We start from the raw sequence: 22,031 nt of genomic DNA, 5'->3' as shown, positions 1-22,031 counted from the left end.
ATGATCATCTGTTGGCAACACTTTACATGTTAACTTGTCATTTATGAGATTCTTTGAGATGGAACAAAGCACCCATCATCTCCTTTATTCATTTTATGCAGTTCATAGAGCTCAATGATGCTACAACTGTATTTCTAGTATCATTGAAATGATACTTAGAACTTATGAGAGGGTGGCATTACAAAAACTGCAAGCATCACACATGGAGTCTTTTTTCATTTAATAAACAAACCAAACATCTGCCAGCACACTCTCACGATTACCTAGTTGAAAGGGAACTCTTAGTTGTGACTATTTGAGTTGAATTGATTAAAGATCAAATTCAAGATTCCCAGTGGTTATGTTTATCAACATCTTCACTTACCATTTCCTGTGTTCACTCCGTGGAATGAGAATGGTTTCAGTTATAGTTTAAGAGATTATTGAAAGCACTTCATTTTCAGTATAGCATCTTGACCCAACTTGAATATTCTATCTTTAGCTCTGCTACACCTGCGGAGCAGCTTTCCTTTGTACTCATGGTTATCTCCAGCCAATTTATTTGAAATAAATGACTTCAGATTTCTGCCGCCATCATGAACACTGATTATAGGCCTTGTAGATCGAAGCATGCCTCTTAGTTCCTTCTATATGTTAAGGCCTCCCATGTGTGTATGCACACATGTGTATTTACCCATATATCTGTGGATGATAGTTAGCAAAAAAGAGACTCACAAGTCCTAAAATAATTTCCAAACTTTGACCCAGTGAGTAAAGAACTTGGATTTTCCTTAAGGTTAGCTAGTAAAAGAACCATTTCCACATGCCTTCTCTTTGGATTAAAAAAAATGACTGGGAGGAAGAAGTAAAAATAAATGTGCCTCCAGCCAAGATTCCAGAACTTTGCACGCGCGCGCGCACACACACACACACACACACACACACACACACACACACAGTTTGTTTTTGGTTTTTTTAGTTTATTTTTGTTTGTTTGTTTTGCAAAGCCTATAACCTCTCATCTTTCGTGGATCTAGAAAAGCTATGTGACAATACACCAGTGTTGGCAAAGGTTTTTATACTGTGTTATTATGGGTTCTAGATGTGATTCTTCTATTTTCTCCCCTATCTTATTTAGGTAAATTTACCAGGCCAAAATTGGAAAAGTGTAAGCTCCTTTGAATAGATATTTGATACTTACTTAACAGAGTATTAAGAACATTAAAGATGAATGTTCTGATAGAAGTCCTCAACTGCAGTGCTAAGGAGGCATTAAAAAGACTGAGCAGCATTTTATGTTAGCAGTGCTTATATTGGCAGGCATGTCCTGAAGTTTATAGAACTATCTGATATGAAGAGAAAAAAAAATCAGGAGATTTGAGATTCTTTTCTGACAGCATACTTCATTGCATAATGTATGTCTTAGATCATTTCCTTGCATTGCTTACGTACTTGGTTTCAGTAGGTTTTCTGCAGAACCTGTTTATTCAGGCTTAAGGAAGGGCTGCTGGTACAAAGTTATTTATCTTGAGAGATGGGCTATCAAACAATGTTTTCTTCATCTTTGCTAGCTTGCACTTCAGTCTCTTAGTTGTGCTTCCAAGTGAGCCATGAGAAAAATTTACACGTAAGATATATTTTAAGTTCAGAGTTGTTTCCATATCTTTTGAATCAGGTGAAGTGCAATCTTTAAGTAATAATTAGGTGATGGGCAGATGCCAAGCTTTGGTTTTTGATATGATTATCACTTTTCTTTCATTTGGTACAGTTCAATTCTGAGGGTAGAACATCCTGAAAGACGGATCACCAAAGGCCACACAGGGGCACATTGATCTATCCCTTCGGTGGATGTCAAGGCAAAATTATTCAGAATATAAAATGAAATTCATTTGATCATATGGCAGATAGTTTAATAATTTATGCTCAGCCTTATTAGCAAAGCCTTGTGTTTACTTTGCTATCACCAAAATAAGATAAAAACCCATCCAAGATATTAAGATTAGAGTGATGTTTTTGTGTGTATGCTCAAGCTTAAGTTTTTCCTTGCAATTTTAATGATCTGATAGCAATTATACATTTGGGGTGAGGGGTGAGTGAAAAACTTCACATGAATAATGTCTGATGTAGAATCGCTCATGCCCAAAAGTGATAGAGAAAAGCTGACAGTGTGTTCTCATTGTGTGACTCTGTGCCAGAGGTTTTAAAATGTAAATGTCCTTCCAAAAGAAATGAAAAAGCCTAATTAATTCTAACTTCAATTTGTTGATCCTGTTATTTTTCAGTATACCCATGATGTTGATGGGCTATGCATATAACATTTTTTAAAACATAGATTTCAAGAATAGAAAATATTAACATCTTTGGTTTGGAGATAATTGAGCATGCCTACTGATATGATATTAAGGTGATCCTGATTTGGGAGATTGCTTGGCACCCTTAATCCCCTGTAGGTCTGGGTATCTGGTAACGATGTGAAGCACAGGAATAGTGTCTGTCAATCTGAGGAAAGGAGCTGGCACTAGAATGCAATTGCAGGGCCCTGGCAACACTTGTAGGTGTCAGGGACAGAAGAATTCATTTAGAAGCTGCACTGCAAGCTGGGAAGACAGGTGGCAACTGTGTTACAGGGGTATCTTTTATTTGAGCAGAACCAGACCAACTGTTCCTCATTAAAACACATTTTGAAACATGTTCTCATGTGAGCACATGAGGCATGTGTGCATGCATGTGTGTATTCAGAAAATCATCCATGTGCCATCTACATTTACAAAGTCCTGACCTGGCTTACAACTGCATGACAGGTAGTGAGAAATGTGTCTGCATAACCTAAAGCCAGCTTTCCTGGAATGACCTTTTGTAGAGAAACACAAAATAACACCACTGCCTCCATGGGTTCAGTGGCAAGAAGAGTAGATAAAGTCTCTGTTGAAAATCTCAATCCTGAGGATCACTTTAATAATTGTGCAGCACCTGGGTTTTCCCACTTATCTAGATTGGATTGTAAATGTATCTCCAGTGTTTTGCTGTGAACAGTATTTAGTCAGACTAACATCAAGCCTCTCACCTGCCTCACCATGTATGCTGACTATCTGTGGTTAGGGTTGAGCACACAGACTCCATCGTTGGATCACTTGGAGGATCAAAGGAGAGAATGCACATAAAGTACTTGGAGCCCACTGGGCACATAGTGTTTTTACATAGAGCCTGTCCTCTCCCTCTCTTGCTGGATCCTTAGGCTTCTGATCCTGCAGCCTACTCCCTTTTACAGCTTATCAGTATTTCCAGTGAGGGAGGAAGCATGACTTTCTTCCATTGGAGCTCCAAGCCCATCTTACATTTTCTTGAGAGCAAGTATAGACTGCAAAGGAACAGAAACACTAACACTGATTGACCACCTCTGAGTTACCCTCTCCTTCAGGGATATGGCTTAAAGTTATATGAGGACAAATCTGAGTGGCCCTGGAGACAAACTCTTCTCATCCCCCAGGACACTTTATGGTCACCCAGTCATTCAGTTGCCTGGAGGTGCCCTGCCTGACCCCCTTTCCTTGCAAATATGCAGAATATCACACTGTTTTGGAGTGCATTCTCTGGTGCAGCTAATTCAGCCTTAACTGAGTACTTTCTGGTGTGATGAGAGCCTAAGGGATCACAAATGCCATGGGTGGTAGACACAATAATGTGCACCTTCCCCATGTTGTCCAGGTCTTAATCCCAGAACTTGCAAATCTGTTACCTAACATAGCAAAAGAGACTTGGCAGCTGTGTGTAAGGACCTTAGGCTGGGAAGCTTACCCTGAATTATCCAAGTGGGTCCATTGTAAATCACAAGGGTCCTTATAAAATCCCTGTACGGCTGGCTTTAAAATGGAGGGAAGTGCCACATACCAGGGGGTTTGGGCAGACTCTACAAGCTAGGAAGGGCAAGGACCCTCCAAAAGGAATACAGTCCTGTCAATACCTTGATCTTAGAACTTCTGACCACCACAATTAAGAGTTTCTATTGTTTAATGTCCTAGGTTTGTGGTAATTTGTTAAAGTAGCATTAGAAAACTAATATGCCCTCTTATTTCACAGTAGTAAGCTTTTTCTCCCCGGTAAACTCTATTTTTATATTTATAACCTATAATATTGATGAGGTATGATTTTATGTCCTTTTACCTGACAATCCGATAAGAAATACAATAGGTTAATTGCATTTCACATGGAAAGAATACTCTTGTACCTGTAAAAATGAGTATGTGGTACAAAGGAACACATCTTTGTCAACATCTATTCAGCTAATGCTGTTCTCCCTTAGTGTCAGGCCCTGGGCATCCACTGCAGAGTAAGGCTGGCCTTGCACAGAGAGAGCACACGGAGGATGGTTCAGGAAGGCAGAAGAAGCCTGTCGTTCCTACCAGCGATGTGCACTGTGATGAGTCGGAGCACAGGCTGGATGGTAGTTGAGAGAAGTTTTCCTAAAGCAGGTCCTGAGAAAACAAAATCAAGAGGAAGCCCAGGGTAGTAAATGATTTTAGTTCAGAGCTTTCCCAGAATTTTCACCCCACAGTCTCCCTGACTGAGCAAGCTTTGTTGCTCACTATGCTGGGAAAAGAGGTGCTGACTACATGGTGGGCATAGCTCCCTCCTCATGGCTTAGTGCCTGTGAGGACAGTGTTCAAGACAGGACATCATCATTTTGGGACTTCTGCTAAGGACTGTGGCAGGCTCTGGCCTTCAGTTTTCCAAGCCACACTCCTATCTGCAAGAATAACGCCAGACCTTTATTATAAACGTCTGTACTCCAGACACTCTGCCTCGGTTCTGGATACATTACTCCTAAGCCTGTCAGCAACATCACAGAAGAAGAACTTGGGCTTGGAGGGCTTAAGCCACCTGTCTAACATGGCTGCCTGAACTTGGATTCATTCTAGGCCATCAGAGTTCAAGATTCCTCCTTATTTATTATACTCTGTGCTTCCTGCTACTATGTGTAAGGAACAAAAATACATGGGTGGATTAATTATATTTGAAAAGCAAATATAATAGTAACTTTATAATTTTACAACATTATCTAAGGCCATTTTGCAAATTCCACTGGAACCACAAAGTACCATGGAATACATTCTTAATAAAGTGTGAATGTTTGGGAGATTTATATACATACCTCCCTTAATCCTACTAACAGCCCTGTGATGCACAAGGACTATAAGTATCTTCATTCTGTAAGTGAGGAAGTGGAAGCAGAGAACAGTGTGCCTGAGAATCCTCAGATGGAGCTGGAATTAGAACCCAGAGTTTGAGCACTTATAGCTCCTAGAACCAATCCCATTTGTGCCTCCTAACATTAAATGTCCTCAAGTTAAAGACATCTCTTTCCTATTCCTACCAATATATATACAACTGTGAGAAAAGAAGGAAATAAGAGATAATTGCTATCATCCCAACTGCCTTTGGAACTGATTAAATTCTGTTCCTTTAGTTTCTGAACTTGAAAGTGATTTGAGGTAGAGTTAACAGGGTGCATGATGGGAATTCTCAATGTATGCCTTCGTCTGTTAAAATTGGAGAACTACATGGACCTTTTTGATTTGAAAAAGGGCAGAGCCTACCTTATTTCAAGTATGTTTTGGAGATGGTATTTCTTAGAATTCAAGTTCTTAAAAATCATAGGTCTCAGAGTTGAAATGCAGTTTTTCATACAATTTCTCAAATTTTGTATATTTGAGAAACACACACTTTCTGGGACTCATGGCCATAGTAAGTTTTTCTCTAAAGTTAGTTATATGCATTGCTCTGTAGGTGTGTCAACTTTTGTCTTTCTTTTGGCTACTTATAATCACTTCAGGAAGAAGCATTTTTTATTATAGAATTCCTCCTACATTATTTTCTATTTATGAACTTGCTTCTACCTGTGTGGTAATCTGTACATTTACATATTTGAGGATCTTGGAATCTCTAAATTACTTTTCCCTCAGTATCACAAAGATGATTGAATTTTCTTTTCTCGTTCTTTTTTTTTTTTTCAGTGCTGAGGATGGAACCCAGGACCCCATGCATGCTAGGCAGCTACCCCTGAGCCACACCCCAGTGACAACTGAAATTCAGTTAGGTGGATTCTGTTTACTCTGTCATCTGAGAAACTTTCTTTCAATCTTATATTTTAAAAACCATATTATCAAACTCCTTTAGTCAAGATCTTAATTTGGGAAAGGGTAAAAATAATAAAAAGTACAGTGCAATAGTCAGGCTGTATTTCCCTCCTCTGCTCTGCTGTACTGCTTCCACCTGGATCAAGAGAGAGGCAGGTCCATGGGTTCCCTGTGGCTGCATATGCATACCCCTGCTCTTCCATATGACTCTGGAATGCAGATTTTTTTCACCAGGAACAGGAGGGAGGCTTAGCTCCAAAATGCTTTTTTATGGGTCAGTTATGTTCAAATGTGTTAAATGTTTCAAGGTTGAGACAGAAAAAGTTAATGCCCAAGAAAGAATGACTAAATTGAATGCAATTATAGATAGTCCATGCTAGATGTTTAATAGTTAGCCTTTATGTTTTCAGCAAAATTTTATGACAAATGACTTGGGAGGAGGAGAAAAAGAGATTTTTATAAAACTTACTAAAAAACAGGGTTTTTTGGTTTTGTTTTGTTTTTCGGGCAAGAGCACAAGCACATTATCTGGACTGCAGAATGCATTATAAGCCAAACCAAAGGTTTTAATGCCTGAAGACTCACCTAGCCCTGTCAGCCCACCACACTTCACTATTGGCAGCTTCTTCATTTGCAGGCACAGAACCACAGTTAAGCATCCTGACCTGGACTGGAAGGTGGGGCTGAAGTTTCAGGGCCTCTTATTGTAAGGGGAATTCAGTGCAAGAATGCATTGTATTTTGTATACATATTTTTTTCTTAACAATAAGAGGGGCTGCAGGACTAAAAATCTAGACCCACTTCTGGGTGAGGTTGTTGGTGAACCTCTTAAAGTAGCATGCATAGTGTAAGTGTGGCTGTGCAGATATGTGGACTGGCACCTCCACCTTTTTCTGGGCAAGAGTGTATATTCTTCATTGGCTTCCCAAAGCCATCTACAATGATGAAAGAGCTCGGGTCTAGGAGAAAGTAATCAGCCTCTTAGTTCTGGTCTTATAAACCTCAAGAGACAACTCATGACTCATGTAGAACAATGTCCTGAAGACAGAACAGGACACATTGATCACCAGGAGCATAGGCATGTTTGTGATGGTTACACATCTCATTGGATCACACACCCTCTTATTTATTCATTCTAAACACTTACTATTACATACAAACAGCCATTGTAGGTTCCAAGGAATCAGAGATAAAATTTAAATAAAAGGCAGCCTTAATTTTTTTGTGGTACTGTGGAACAAACTTGCTAGGTTGGTGCTCTACCACTGAACATGATATTTCCATTGCATGCACTGAGCATGCAATGATCAAATCCAGTCACCTTTTTCCACACACCCCCAACCCTTCTCAGTCTTTAGTAATTTTTATTCTACATTAAGGACAACTTATTTTTAGCTCCCATGTATGAGACAGAACATGTGATACTTGTCTTTCTATGCCTGGCTTATTTCACTTAACACAATGACCTCCAGTTCTATCCATTTTGCTGCAAATAATAGGATTTCATTCTTTTTGGCTGAATAACATTCTGTGTGTAGCTAGACCACATTTATCTATTCTTTTGATGATGGGCATCTAGGCTGACTCCATGTGTTAGCTCTTGTGAACAGTGCTGCAGTAAACATGGACACACAGGTATCTCTTTTGTAGACTGACTTCACGTCCTTTGGATATATACCCAAAAGTAGGATTCTGGATCATGCGGTAGATCTATTTAGTTTCTTGAGGAACCTCCATACTGTTTTCATAGTAGCTATACTGTACATTCCTGCCAACAGTGTGTAACGATTCTTTTCTCCATATCCTCACCAGCATTTTGTTTTGTTTTGATAAAAGCCATTCTAACTGGGATGAGGTGATTTCAGTGTGGTTTTGATTTGCATTTCCCTGATAAATAATGAAATCAAACATTTTTGCAAGTACTTGGGGGTTTTTTTGTTTGGTTTTTTGTTCTTGTTGTTTTTTGAGAAGTGTCTACTCAGATCTTTAAATCGAATTCCTTAGTTTTTGGCCAAGTTTTTTTTTAATTCCTTATGTATTCTGGATATTAAACCTCTATCAGATCAATACTTGGCCTATATGTTCTCTGATTCTATAAATTGCCTCTTCTCTCTGTTGACTGTTTCCTTTGTTAGGCAGAAGTTTTTTAGTTTGATGTAATCACATTTGTCAATTTTTGCTTCCTGTGCTTTTGGAGTTGATTGCCATGTGTCTCCCCTATGTTTTCTTATAGTAGTTTCAGGCCTCAAATTCAGGTCTTTGATCCATTGCAGTTGGTGTTTGTATAGGATGAGAGATTGGGTCAAATTTAAATCTCCTGCATGTGGATGTCTTAATTTTTCCAACACCAGTTATTGAATAGGCTGTTTCTTTTCCAATGTATGTTTTTGTAGACTGCTAAGAATTAGTGGCCATAAATATATGTGTTTATTTCTGGGATTTCGGTTCTGTTCCATTGGTTTTATATGTCTTTATGCCAATACCATACTGTTTTGGCTACTGTGACTCTGTAGTATTGTTGAGGGAAATTATGAGCTGAGATAGGAGTCTCTGAGGCAGATTAGCAGGAAGCAATGTTTATTGTGCTGGCACAGACCAAGCAGACTCGTGTCCAAACCCTGAGCCCTGAGAACAAAGGGGACTCACCTTATATACCCTTGCAAGCAGGTTACAGAAGCAAAAAGCAAAGCTCAACCCACATATGGCTGCATGTGATTTCATTGGCTATTTCATTTCCACAGTGCTATGTGACCTTCATCATGTTTCAGTTCTTTTTTTTTTTTCCCCTGTGGTCATTAAAAATCTTTTTCTTTATTGACACACAATATGTCCAAGATACTGTTGTCTGAATAAAACTAGAACAAATAGCATGTACATTGAGGCCATGCATAAGTAAAATTAAATATGTGCTTCACATACATATTTTAGAAAGAAAAATTTCAAGAAGAAAGTTGCCAAAATATTTGCAGCAATTAACTACAAGTAGTGAAAGTTTCAAATGATCCCTACTTAATTCTTTATAAGTTTTTTTTTCATTTGGATTTTTTTATTGAGCATATGTTATTCTTACAACTGGGGAAAATTAAATTATTTTTGCCTTGGGAGGGGGACTTTTGTTCTATTTTGTTTAATAATTGCTTGACGAACATCTTAGTCTGTTCAGCCTGCTGTAACAGAAAGACCTTAGACTGCGATTTATAAACAACAGAATTTTGTTACTTGCAGTTCTGAAGGCTAGAGAGTTCAAGATAAAGGCCCTAGCACATTCAGTGTCTGGTGAGGGCCCATTCATCTTTTTTTTTTTTTTTCCTTTTTCTTTTATTATTCATATGTGCATACAAGGCTTGGTTCATTTCTCCCCCCTGCCCCCCCCTTACCACCCACTCCGCCCCCCCTACCACCCACTCCGCCCCCCCCTCCCGCCAATACCCAGTAGAACATGTTTCAGTTCTTTATAAGTTTTATCTCTCTGCTTTGCCATCTCTTCCCACTGTCCCGTCGTCAGAACACCAGCCTGTCTGTTTCGTTTCTGGCCTCACCTTTCTTTCTTGCTACAGTATGTCTTGAAATTAGGAATTATGAAGCCTCTAGCTTTGTTCTTGCTCAAAGTTGGCTTGACTATTTGGGTCTTTTTTGCTTTCATATGTATTTTAGGATTTTTTTTCTAGTTTTGTGAAGAAAATCACTGGTATTTTGATGACGACTGCATAAATATATCTGTTGCTTTGAGTAAGATAATCATTTTTTTAATTCTTCCAATCCATGAACATGGAAAGTCTCTCCATTTGTGTGTCTTCTGTTTCTTTCACCAGTAAATTTTGTCTTAGGATTTTTAGGGGTTTTTGCAATTTTCATTGTAAAGATTTTTCACTTCTTTGGTTAAGTTTATTCCTAGGTATTTTATTTTGTAGCTATTTTGAGTGGAATTACTTTCATAATTTCTTTTTCATCAAATTATTTATTACTATATTAAAAAGCTACTCATTTTTGTATGTTGATTTTGTATCTTGCTACTTGATCAGTTCTAATAGTCTTTTGGCATATTCTTTAGGTTTTTCTTTCTTTCTTTTTTTTTTTTTAACACAGAACAAGAAATTTTATTTTCTCCAGTGCTGGTGCATAAGGAATAGCAAGCTTAATTAGAGGGGGAGAGAGAGGGAAACTTCAGATACTGAGGTGGATTTCTGAGCAGGTTTAAAACAGTCTCAGGTTGATAGGGTAATAAAATCTTTTAGATATACAGCTTTCCTTTTACTTGATAAAAGCAAGAGCACACAAGGAAGGGGTGAGGATAGGTAAGACACCTAAAAAACTAGCTAGCATTTGTTGCCCTTAACGCAGAGAAACTAAAGCAGATACCTTAAAGCAACTGAGGCCAATAGGAAAAGGGGACCAGGAACTAGAGAAAAGGTTAGATCAAAAAGAATTAACCTAGAAGGTAACACCCACGCACAGGAAATCAATGTGAGTTAATGCCCTGTGTAGCTATCCTTATTTCAACCAGCAAAAACCCTTGTTCCTTCCTGTTATTGCTTATACTCTCTCTACAACAAAATTAGAAATAAGGGCAAAATAGTTTCTGCTGGGTATTGGGCTGGGGGGGGGGGGCGGAGGGGGTGGTAAGGGAGGGGGTGGGGGCAGGGGGGAGAAATGAACCAAGCCTTACCTTATATGCACATATGAATAATAAAAGAAAAATGAAAAAAAAAAAACTAAAAGAACTTTCACTAACAGTTCTGACAATGTGATGTTCAAGTAAAGTCTTTCCACCCAAGTTAAACGAAAAACAGCAAGCAAAGCAAAATTTCCCTAGTATAAGGTATTAGAAATAGTTTGTCTTCTTTGTATTTTCACATACACTTCAATGTCTAAATTGAAACTTTTAAAAAAAGACATCTTAATTTTTGACCTTTAAAAACAGTCAGGACAATGGATTTTCCTGACTGTAGATCACAGTAGCTTTATAAATGATCAAGATAAATATACTAACAATATTTCAGTTGCTCTTGGAAACACATTTTAAAATAATAGCACATGTGATACACCTATCTGTATTTAATTTCTTCTCATCCTTTTAGGACAATGAAGACTATTTAACTTATCTTACACCACAAACTTAGCCTTTGATAACTGTGACTTGGGTAGATTACAAAGTAGAATTTCGAAAGTCTTCTCAACAGACTTTCAGTCCAAATTAACTCAAAGATACTTTGTGGATGTTTTTCTTCCTTCTCATTACATAGTGTCAGTGGGCTCTTGTAGTAGCAGTTTGTCTTGGTCATGATTTACTCTCTCAAAGCCATCTTTTACAGTGGAACATATATAAAAGTTATCTTCCCCAATGCAAGGAAAAGAATCTCAATCAATGACAAAAGCCATAGCCATCCCAGGACATTCTTGAAAACAGATTTTAACAGTCTTAAGATCTCTAGTCTTTTATGATTCTTTTCCCTTTTCACTACTGTGCAGTCACTGTTCTATTGTCTTCTAATCTAATAAAACAAAAAACTACTTTTTTTTTTTTTTTGCCTGAAGATCGAGTTTTTCACTGGCACAGAACTGTTTGGAACGAACCCAAAAGATAGCGGAATGTTGACTCTCTCTTCGAGTAGCTTCCTCCTCTTCCATCAGCATTTACTTTCTATCAGTAATTTCATCACAACCGAGTCCTTGGGTTAGACGATTGACAACCATCAGGGAAAAGAGCTCTTCGATGAAAGCTAACTGGTCAAAGGGGGTCTTCCCGTAGTGCAACTGAAACCCGCCATCCAGGGCAGCTTCCCGGGCTCGGGATGTTCTCAGGAACATCTTGTTGGCTTTCTCGAGGGCGGCGGAGACTGTAGCCCGCACCCCTGAGCGGCTCCTCTTCGGGATAGTCGTAGTCGTCCTCCCAGTCGTCAAATTCCTCATCCTCGCTCTCCAAGTCTGGGTCCGGCTGCTTCCCGGGGCTGGGACAGTTAGGCTGGGACCGTGTTCCCCTCGCGCTGCCATTGGGTGGACCGCCTCCTCCTCCATTGCGCCTTCCTCCTTCAGCTGTGGCGCGCCCGGCTGCGGGAGGGGTTCAGGGATGGCTCCCGGCTCCCAATGCCTGCCTCCATCTGCGGAAGGTCTTCCTCGCCAGGCATCCCATCCATCGGCAGGTCACTGCACTCCTCATACAGCGCCGACAGTTCTGCCATTTCAAAATGACATTGTGGAGAAAAGCTCTCTCGCATAACGCTTTCTGCAAGGCAGGAGATGCGTGCCTGCCTTTCTACGAGTAGAATCACATCGTCTGCAAGCAGAGATACTCTGACTTCCTATGCCTAACTTGTTCAGGGCTTTTATCATTGAATTTTACCAGATGCTTTTTCTGCATCTATTGTGATATTCATCTGATTTTTGTCCTTCATTCTGTTCATGTGATATGTTATGCTTATTGATTTGCATATGTGAACCAACTTGATTATGTCAGGTGCTTTTGATGTGCTATTTAATCTATCAGTATTTTGTAGAGAATTTTTTCATCAGTGTTCATCAGGGATATTAATCTAACAGGTATTTTTTTCTTGTGTCCTTGTCTGGTTTTAATAGGGTAATATTGGCCTTTTTATGGAAGATTTCCTTCTTTCAATTCTATGGAATAGTTTGAGAAGAATTGGCATTAGTTCTTTAAAAGTTTGGTAAAATTAAACAGTAAAACCACATGATGCTGGGCTTTTGTTTGGAGACTATTACTCATTTAATCTCATTACTTGTTATTGCTCTATTTAGGCTTTTTATATCCTGTTGATTTGATTTTGGTAGGTCATACGTATCTAGAAATTTCTTCTAGATTTTTCATTTATTACTATATAGTTTTTTTAAATGTAATCCCTAATGATCCTTTGTATGTGTATGGAATTGCATGTAATGTATCATTTTTGCCTCTAATTTTATTTATATGAGTCTTCTCTTTTTCTTGGTTAGACTAGCTAAAAGTTTGTTGATTTTAATTTTCTGCTTCATTGTTTCAGTCTCTATTTTGTCTGTTTCTGTACTGATCTTTCTTTCCTTCTACTAATTTGGGGCTTGGTTTATTCTTGTTTTTGTAAGTCTTTCAGTTGCATCATTAGGTTTATTTGAAACCTTTCTAATTTTAATGTAGGTACTCATCTGCTTTTGCTGTATCCCTCAAGTTTTGGTATGTTGTGTTATCTTTTTCACTGGTTTCTGATCTCATTGGCCCACTGGTCCATTCATAAGTGTGTTGTTAAAGCTGGGCATGGTGGTACATGTCTGTAATCCCAGCTACTTGGGAAGCAGGAGGATTGTGAGTTTGAGGCCAGCTCAGACCAAAGGTACTGTCAAAACCTGATCTCAAGAACAAAATAAAAGTAAAAGGACTGATGTACAGCTCAAATGGTAGAGCCCTTGCCTAGCATATGCAAGGCCCAGCACCACACACACACACACACACAAAGTGTGTTGTTCAGACACCATGCATTTGTATGTTTTCTACAATTTCTTTTGTTGCTAACTTCTCATTTTATTCCATTGTGATAAAAACATACAAAATATTGTAAAGGCTTATTCTGTGGCCCCCTAGATGTTCTATTCTAGAGAAGGTTCTATAAAGATCTGTCAACTATACTGTAAATTAAGTGGATTTGACTCTGTTTCTTTGTTGATTTTGGGAAGCATGGTTTCTGGATAATCTATGCACTGATGAAAGTGTGACATTGAAATCCCCCTCAGTGTTACTATTGGAGCCTATCTCTCCCTAGGGATCCAGTAGTGTTTGTTTTATAAAATTGGGTACTCTTGACATAGGCATATAGCTTTATAATCATTATGTCTTCTTATTGAATTGATCCTTTGATCATTAGTGATTTTGTTACTTACATTTTTGTCTTAAAGTCTATTTTGTCAGACATGAGTATAGAAACTGTTTGCTTTAGGCCTTTACTTGCTGGAACATAGTTTTCCATCCTTTCACTTTCAGTTTGTGTATGCCATTACTTATGAAGTAAGTTTCTTGTAGGCAAAATACTGGTGTTTTGTTTTGTTTTATCCATTCAGCCAGGGTCTTTTAGTTGGAGAATTCAACCCATTTACATTCAAGGTTAACATTGATAGGTAGGGATTTATTCCTGTTATTTTGTTGATTTTTCTTCTAGCTGTTTTGAATAGTCTGTTCTTTCCTCCTCTTACTCATCTTTATGGTTTGATGGTTTTCTGTATTGATAGTGTTTGATTCTTTCCTATTTCTTTTGTGGATTTACTTTTCTAGGGGAATTCATACTTTCACAGGCCTTCACTTCTGGAAATAGAATTCCCTGAAGTATCATTTGTAGGGCTGGTCTGGTGATCAAGAATGTTCTGTTTTTGCTTATCTTAAAAGATCTTTATTTCTCCTTTTCTGAAGGATAGCTTTCCTATGTATACAATCTTAGTTGGCAGTTATTTTCATTCAGGTCTATATCTTCCACTCCCTTCTGACTTGCACAGTTTCTGCTGAGGAATCTGCTGTTGGTCTAAGAGAAATTCTCTTACATATGACTTCACACTTTTCCCTTTCATATTCTCAATTTTTTTCTTGTTTTGCATGTTTGACTATAATTTGTGATGGCAAATGTCTTTTCTGGTCATGTCTATTTGAGGTTCTATAAGCCTACTGCACATGGATATCCTTCTCTTTCCCCCAGATTAGAGAAGTTATTGGTTGTGATTTCATTGACTAGATTTTTTATGCTCTTCTCCATTATCTCCTCACCTTTGGGCAAAGATGTGGATGTTTGCTATTTTAATAGCATCTGAAAGATCTTGTATAGTCTCTTCATTCTTTCCCTTGTTTGTCTGAATGGGATATTTCAAAATACCTAGCTTTAAGTTCAGATATTCTTCCTTTCCACTTGATCAGTCTTTGGTTGAGGCTTTCAACTGAATTTTTTTTGACATTGAACTTTTCAATTCCAAGATTTCTTTTTGCTTCTTTTCAACATTGCTATTTCTTTGCTTAATTTCTTGCTCATATCCTACATTGTCTTCCTAACTTCCTTTAACTGTTATCTTGAATCTCACTGATACTTTTTATAATCACTCGTTTAAATTCTTTCTCAGGTGTTTCTTCCATTTTAATTTCTTTTGAATCCAGTGCTGCGTTCTTTTGGAGGTATATTACCTTGTGTTTTTATTTTAATAACTCTTGTGGTTCCTACATTCAGATTTGTACAACTGGTAGAACAGATTACTACTCTTATGAGGTGGTCTTCTTAGTAAATGGCTTTCTCCTGAAGATGTGTCTTGGGGGGGTTAGTTTGTTATATAGGCTTTGATTCTAGCTGGGCACTATAATGTAGCTTGTTTGATTAGTGAATTTGAGCACAGCTCATACTGTATTGCTGCTGCATAGATTCACTGTGTGCAAGTTTGGGGACATTCTTTCAGTCTGTGTGGTGTAGGAAGCATGGGTGTGGGATGCTCATGGTGTGTTATAATGGGTGTTTCCTCGGGTACTGCTGAAGCTAGCTCTGCAACTAGCAGTGGCTTCTGGCACCTATAACACCCCCAGTGGTAAGCACCCGAAACACTTGTCCTTCAGCCAGTCAGTGGTACAGACCAGACACTGCACCAGAAGAAACAGTAACTGGAACACTCCCTCTGTGGAATTCATACCTAGTCCTGACAGTGTGGAGCATCTGGCAGCAGAAACTACAGTGTTCCTCTTTATGAATTCTGTGGTAGCACCTGCCCAAGAGTGGAACCTTGACCAGAACCTGGAAAAATTGCACTGGGAACCCCCTTGCAGTGCATGTCTGGAACGGTGGGGAGGGTCGACAGCCAGAGGCATGGAGTTGCTAATGGACCTCTTAGCCTTGCTGCTTTTGAGGAACTCACAGACCTACCATTTCAGCTGAAGAAAGGCTACATTCTTTCCTGAGGTTGCCATATATGAGTGCTATCTCTTGAAGGTTGGGGCAAATGTAGGTTCACCCCTGAGCTCCTGCCATTGCTTTTCCCTGCTCCATGGGGGAATGACTCCATTCTGTCATACTGTATGGATCCTTGTTAAGGACTTAGGACTTACAGTGTAGGGATACTGTAAGTATACAATACCGCAGCAGGGTATTGGCTCAGGTGCCTGAAAAATGCAAAAGTAATAATGGTTTGACTGTCACTGAAATTGAGAGATTTATCCTGGTAGCCAATAGCTTTATTTGTTTTGCAGTTAGTCTCCTACACTATCACTTGTAAATGTTTGCATGAGGAAATTGGTTGCAAACATTTTCATTACTCATCTGAATTCAAGTCCTGTTGATTCTACATCAACAATCTATTGTTCCTTTATTTCTACTATCATCCTGATGTAGGTCCTTATCTCCTACTTCTACTATTGCCAAGACTTACACTGGATTCCCTTTTTCCCATTCTCCTCCCTCCCATCAATCCACCCTACACGTTCCTGCTCAAGCACCACCCAGTGCTGCTTCTGTAGAGTGATGAGATACATCTCCCCACCCACCCACCCCAAAAAAGGAGAGCTTGGAAGGGAAGAACAAAGTAAAAGGGTTGTTCAAGGACATTTTGCACTTGTGTGAACTTGCTCTCCCCCAGACAGTCTCTGTACTGCCTCTAGGTTGCCCCTCCTTCTTCCTCATTGTTTCCTCCATCTCTCAAAGTTTTAGGTTTCAGCGGAGTGGGGGGTTTTTCCCATATTATGTGGTGTGGCAATGATTCTCAATGAGGTATATAAAGTGAAAATCTGATATAATAGTCAAATTACACTTTGAAACACCAACACTACCCTGAGGGTGGTCCAGTGTTCCTTGCTTACTTCCCCCACACTAGTTAAGAAGCCCCCAAACAGATACTACCTAAAAAGCAGTGAAGTCAGGTTGCCTAGCTCCTCTCACTCCAAGCTGGGTTTCTTCATCTTTTCCATATCTGGCATTCTGAGGAAATGATAGCATTCACATGACACACCAGGTAAATGGAGGGAACTCTGTAGAGTAGGTCTCTTTGATCACTCAGACCCCTCCAAGTTTCCTGAGGTTGGGGTTCACCTTCCTGCAGCAGCCAATCTGAGAGTCTGTCATAAAGGATATGTTTGCTGAATTAAATGGCTTTTCTGATTTTTTTTTCTAAGCTGTTGCTGAGTAGGAATGGTTGTCTCCCTAAGTTACAGTTTTTGATGTATCTCCACTCTATACCCTGCATGAAATATGCCTTGATTCTCCATAAGCATTGCTCTGTCTCTCATAGTCATGTATAGTCTGGACAGTCATTAATTTGGTCTGGCCCTTCAGAAAATGGAACTGACTTATTCATACCCACTTTGGGGCTACATGAGCTATGGTGGGTGTTCAAATGTGCCCTTCTTGAAGGCATAAGGAAATGGTAGAAACTTCTAGAAACCCACTACCTGATTGATATCACCATGGGGCTTTCTCCACACGAGAAAATCATATTTCCTCTGCTTCTGTCTTTATAGGAATTCAGAAACAGGCTTGGGAATCACCTGAGTTCCCCGTCCCACACCTCTGTTGCATCTCAGCACAACTCAGCGAGTTCCAGAATGTTGCTGCAAAGGCTCCATCAAGACTGTGCACTGAGGATGGCTGTGGGTCTGGCTCTAGTTGCCCTTCTTTTTGCTTTTCTTGTCAAGGTCTATAATTAGAATGCAACTAAATGAAGCATCTGTGGAGTTTCTAATTAAAATCTTCAGTGAACAGGAAAGTGGCCACATCACTTCTCAAAGGGCAGTCACCTGAACCGGTTGTGCTGCCTGCTCTTCAGCCCACGTTTTAATGAGGCTCACCCTATCTCATGATGAGTGGGGCCCACTGGCTATTTGACCTACATCTGAATCACAGCTGCTGTAGGAAATCTTTCAAATGAGACTCCTTTTGGCTTATTTTTAGCAGGAAATGCAAGTGGTTGCATTTTTTTAAAAACCTCTCATCTTCAAGTCAAACCTAACTGTACAATAGCTCTGGTCATTTTTTCTTTATGTGCAAGAATTTTCAATCCATAACAAACAGTTTTAAGTGTATCTTCACCTTCAGGCTTTGTTTGGCTTCCCAGTGCTGCAAACATCTTTTCACAGCAGATGTGTTCCTGAAAAGTTTATATAAAAGCCTATTTTTGGAACTTGAATTCTTTTGGAATGCACAAGGAGAGTCTGCCACTTAGACTCTTGGCAACATTTTGTGAACTGTGAGGAATCACCACTTCTACAGCACCCACCAACACTGAAAAACTGAGCTTGTCTAAAACGAATGGTGCCCTTTCTCTGACATTGTTGAGCAATTAGACTACTAAGTGAAACAATTTCTTTAATAATAAAAGCAATTGGTATAATAAGCAAATCTTATGTTTATCAAAATTTAAATAACTTGAGGCTGGCAGAGCGGCTCAACTCACTGAGCCTCAGAGCATGAGGTCCTGAGTTCAAATCCCAGGACCAGTTTAAAAAAAAACAATTTAAATAAGTTATTTGGATTATATAGACATAAGAAAATCAAGTGTCTTGTGGTTACCATGGGATTGTTTTCATCTCTGATGCCATACCCTCACTTAGCTTTTCCTTTTGTGTATCTTACAAGGAGCCCAAATTAAAATTTTATGTCAACAGTTGGCAAATGAAAAAATTCATGCAAGTGCACACAGTTTTACGCCAGTATACTTCTCCTAAACGTAGTATGTGCTTCTATAAGGAGCTCACATTTAAAGTACAAAGACCTGGCTCTGCCTCTCCGAGTACTGTGGTAGTGCATACATCTGGGAGCATGCCTCACTTCTCAGGAGGAATGAGATGTGTTGGCAGAAGACTGGGGCCTGCGGATATTTCCTTTCTTGAACTATATGCAGTCATTTCCTTGTTAACAAACAGTGGGCTCCAATGTGGCATTCATTTAATAAACAAATAAACAAAAGCCAGCAGAGATCAAAATTCTATCCAGAGCCTAGAGTCACACTATAAAGGACATGGAGAAAGGTTTTCCCATACACTAGACCTGTGGTATTTGCAGGTGTATGGTTCCAGGAGACCACCACTGAGGAAAACGAGTGCTTGGGATGCACAGAGCTCAGTATTGAACTACAGAAGCTTGATTCATTTTTCCCACAGCACCACCAAACCTCTGCTGAAGGCATGCTGCCTTTCAACAAATGTTGAATTTTCATTTTATAATTTCAATTAACCACATTCACTTTTATCTTGCTTTTGGGGAGGCAGGTTTTCATAAAATTAAGGACAGGTAAACACTCAGATCACATAATGCCAAGCTTACTTAAGAGATTCTCCACACATCAACTGAGCTGTACAAAATATACACCTGGAACTTTTTTTTAAAATTTTTTTGGAGTTTTTTATTTTAAAAAGTTTTTTGATGATATTTGATCAAAACCACATGTAATAAATCCACAAGTAAGGTAAGCTTAATGCACACATTGTAGTCAGCACCAGCAGGCTCTTCATGCACCTTCCCAGCCATTAGCTCCATCCCCCTTCTATCTACTACTGTAAATTGGGCTGCCTTTTTATGACACTTACATAAATGCAGTCATGCAACATGCGGTATTTTTTTGTATAACACTGATTGTGAGGTGCATCCAGGTTGGTTGTAGCAGTGATCCATTCACATTCATTGCTGAATAGTATTCTGCTGTTTAAAAATACCACAGTGTATTTATCAATTCTAATTTGAGTTGTTTCCAATTTTTTGGCTATTATGAACCATGCTGCTATGAAGATGCTTTGGAACACATAAGTGTGTGAGTGGTGCATAGCTATCTGGGAATGGAATTGCTAGGTTGCAGCATTTGCATATGTTTAGCTTTAGTAGACACTACCAGTGACTTTCTGAAGTGGGGTTGTACCAGTTTATATCCCTCCCAGCAGATGATAACCTGAACCCAGAATTCTCACTTTTTTTCTCTTTGTACCTTTGCTATTCTTCAGCAGGTCTGTCTCTGCTGCCTCCTTGCAGTGGGTCAGCCCTATTTTAATAGTAATGACATTGATTAGCCTTTAAATGTGGTAGACTGATGCTAATCAGTCCTGAAGAATCAACTTTGGGATAGGTATTCTAATTTAATTAAAAAAAATTAGAAACAACACTAAGTAATTGAGAAAAGAATTTCCATTTAACTAAGAAAAAACTTTGAGGACTCACTGGGTGTGGTGGTCCATGCCTATAATCCCAGCTATGCAGGAAGGATAGGTAGGAGAATCACAATCCGAGACCAACCTGGACAAAAAGATGAGACTCTATCTGCAAAATAACTAAAACAAAAAAGGGCTGGGGGGCATGGCTCAAGTAATAGAGCACCTGCCTAGCAAGAATGAAGCCCTGAGTTCAAATGTCAATACCACCAAAAATAATAAAGACAAGAGAGAAAGGGAGAAAGGAAGAAAAGGGGAAAAAGTGAAAAAGACATCCTTAAGGCAACAACAAAAGTAATTATGTGAGATGATGGATATGCAATTTCTTGGCTGTAGAAACCATTTCACCATGTGTATCAAAGCATCACGTGGTATACATACCCTACATAAAATGAATGTGCATATGAAAAGGCTTGCCTGGCCCCCAAGAAACCCTGGGGTATTATAGTAACCTCACAGGATATCTGTGATAGTTTAAACTTTTGAAGGAACATTTGTCAGACACCATGCAAACTACTAACTCAGAATAGTTCAGTTTTCAACATTAGTTTGTACAGCACTTTTGATGTCATCTTTGTAAGACTGGATTTTTGGTAGTTGCTGTGATAAAAATCAAGTATGAAATAAAAATGTGGAAAAGAAATCAGCATGGTGATCACACTCCAGTGTTTGCGCTCCATAATGCTGAACAGATGCATACCTCATTAATAAGTAATGGTGGCAATTTTAATATGCATTAAAATATTTTCTTTCAAGTGACACATTACTTTTTCAAATAGTTCTTATAAGATATTAGGACATGAATGTTTATTGAGTTGTTAGGACCTACCAACTTAATAAACAGAGTGGTTAGATGTTTCTTTTTGCCTTGGGGTGCTATGAATCAAGAAAGAAAGATTGAAAACAGCTTTTCCTAAGGTACGGCCTAAGGATCCATGCAAACATATTTAATCGGGGGTCCTAAACAGTTTTAAATATTTTCCCTTATTTTTAAATTTAGCTGTTCAGTAACACATCTTTGTAAATTTGGTTTCTGTCTCTTCCTCCTCCCCTCCCAATACACACTTCTTACTGGGGATTGAACCCAGGGTCTCCTCTCATGCTAGGCATGTGCTCTACCACTATAGCCTCATCCCCAGCTAAGTTTGATGTTTACATTGTTGAAATGATGACGTTAAGTCTCTGAATCATTTGGAGACAGATAAGGAAAAGGCGTAAGATTTTTAGCATCAGCAAAACTTTGGTTTAAATTCCAGCTGGGCCACTTTTTCTTTTTGAGCCTCACCTATAAAATAGGGACAGGACAAGATTTTCTTATAAGATTACTGAAAGACAACATGTGATCGTATATATAAATTGCTGCATTCTTGACTCACCATTTCCTCTCGTTTCCCAACTTTAGCTATTTAAAGATGCAACCCAATTTTATAACTAAAATTAGGTGTTTGAACTTTTGGCAATACATGACCACCCCAAAATTATATAGAGAATAAAAAAATTCCTGCCTCAAAGGACATGGAGGCTGATTCTAACAAATGCAGCGAAAGAAGAAAATTTCAAAGAAAATAGATTGCAGCTTTATTTCAAGAGATCAAAGTAATGATTAAATTTGAGCAAAGATTTTGGGTGGCCCATCTAAGACCAAGAAGTTTTTCCATGGCCAAAGATGAAAAGAGCTACCGGATTAATAGGGAGGCCTAGAAGTCATGCCCTTCCCCACCCTGTCTTGAGGGTAAGAGAGGCAGACACTATTATTCTTCCTTAGTTTTCTGTCAGTTATTTTCTCCCAG

The 22,031-nt window shown here is 38.9% G+C and overlaps 1 protein-coding gene and 1 pseudogene across 5 annotated transcripts in view; one reads left to right on the top strand and one right to left on the bottom strand.

Annotated features, from left to right (window-relative positions):
* Positions 1–20,887, top strand: part of Cdkal1 (CDKAL1 threonylcarbamoyladenosine tRNA methylthiotransferase) — a 615,415-nt gene extending 594,528 nt beyond the window's left edge. For 4 of the 5 annotated variants that reach the window (XM_074082797.1, XM_074082798.1, XM_074082795.1 and 1 more), the window contains one exon: positions 17,566–20,887. In XM_074082797.1, coding sequence (XP_073938898.1) covers positions 17,566–17,751 — 186 coding nt within the window. In that variant the 3' untranslated portion in view covers positions 17,752–20,887. Of the gene's footprint in view, positions 1–5,990; positions 6,069–17,565 lie in introns of all 5 variants that reach the window. The other variant, XR_012450736.1, reaches the window with a different exon arrangement.
* On the bottom strand, positions 11,589–12,328 carry LOC109702178 (EP300-interacting inhibitor of differentiation 1-like; annotated as a pseudogene).
* Positions 20,888–22,031: the final 1,144 nt, after the last annotated feature.

Source organism: Castor canadensis, chromosome 8 (genome assembly GCF_047511655.1).
Source record: "Castor canadensis chromosome 8, mCasCan1.hap1v2, whole genome shotgun sequence".
In the NCBI taxonomy this organism is placed as follows: Eukaryota; Metazoa; Chordata; class Mammalia; order Rodentia; family Castoridae; genus Castor; species Castor canadensis.
This window is presented reverse-complemented; position numbering and strand designations above follow the sequence as displayed.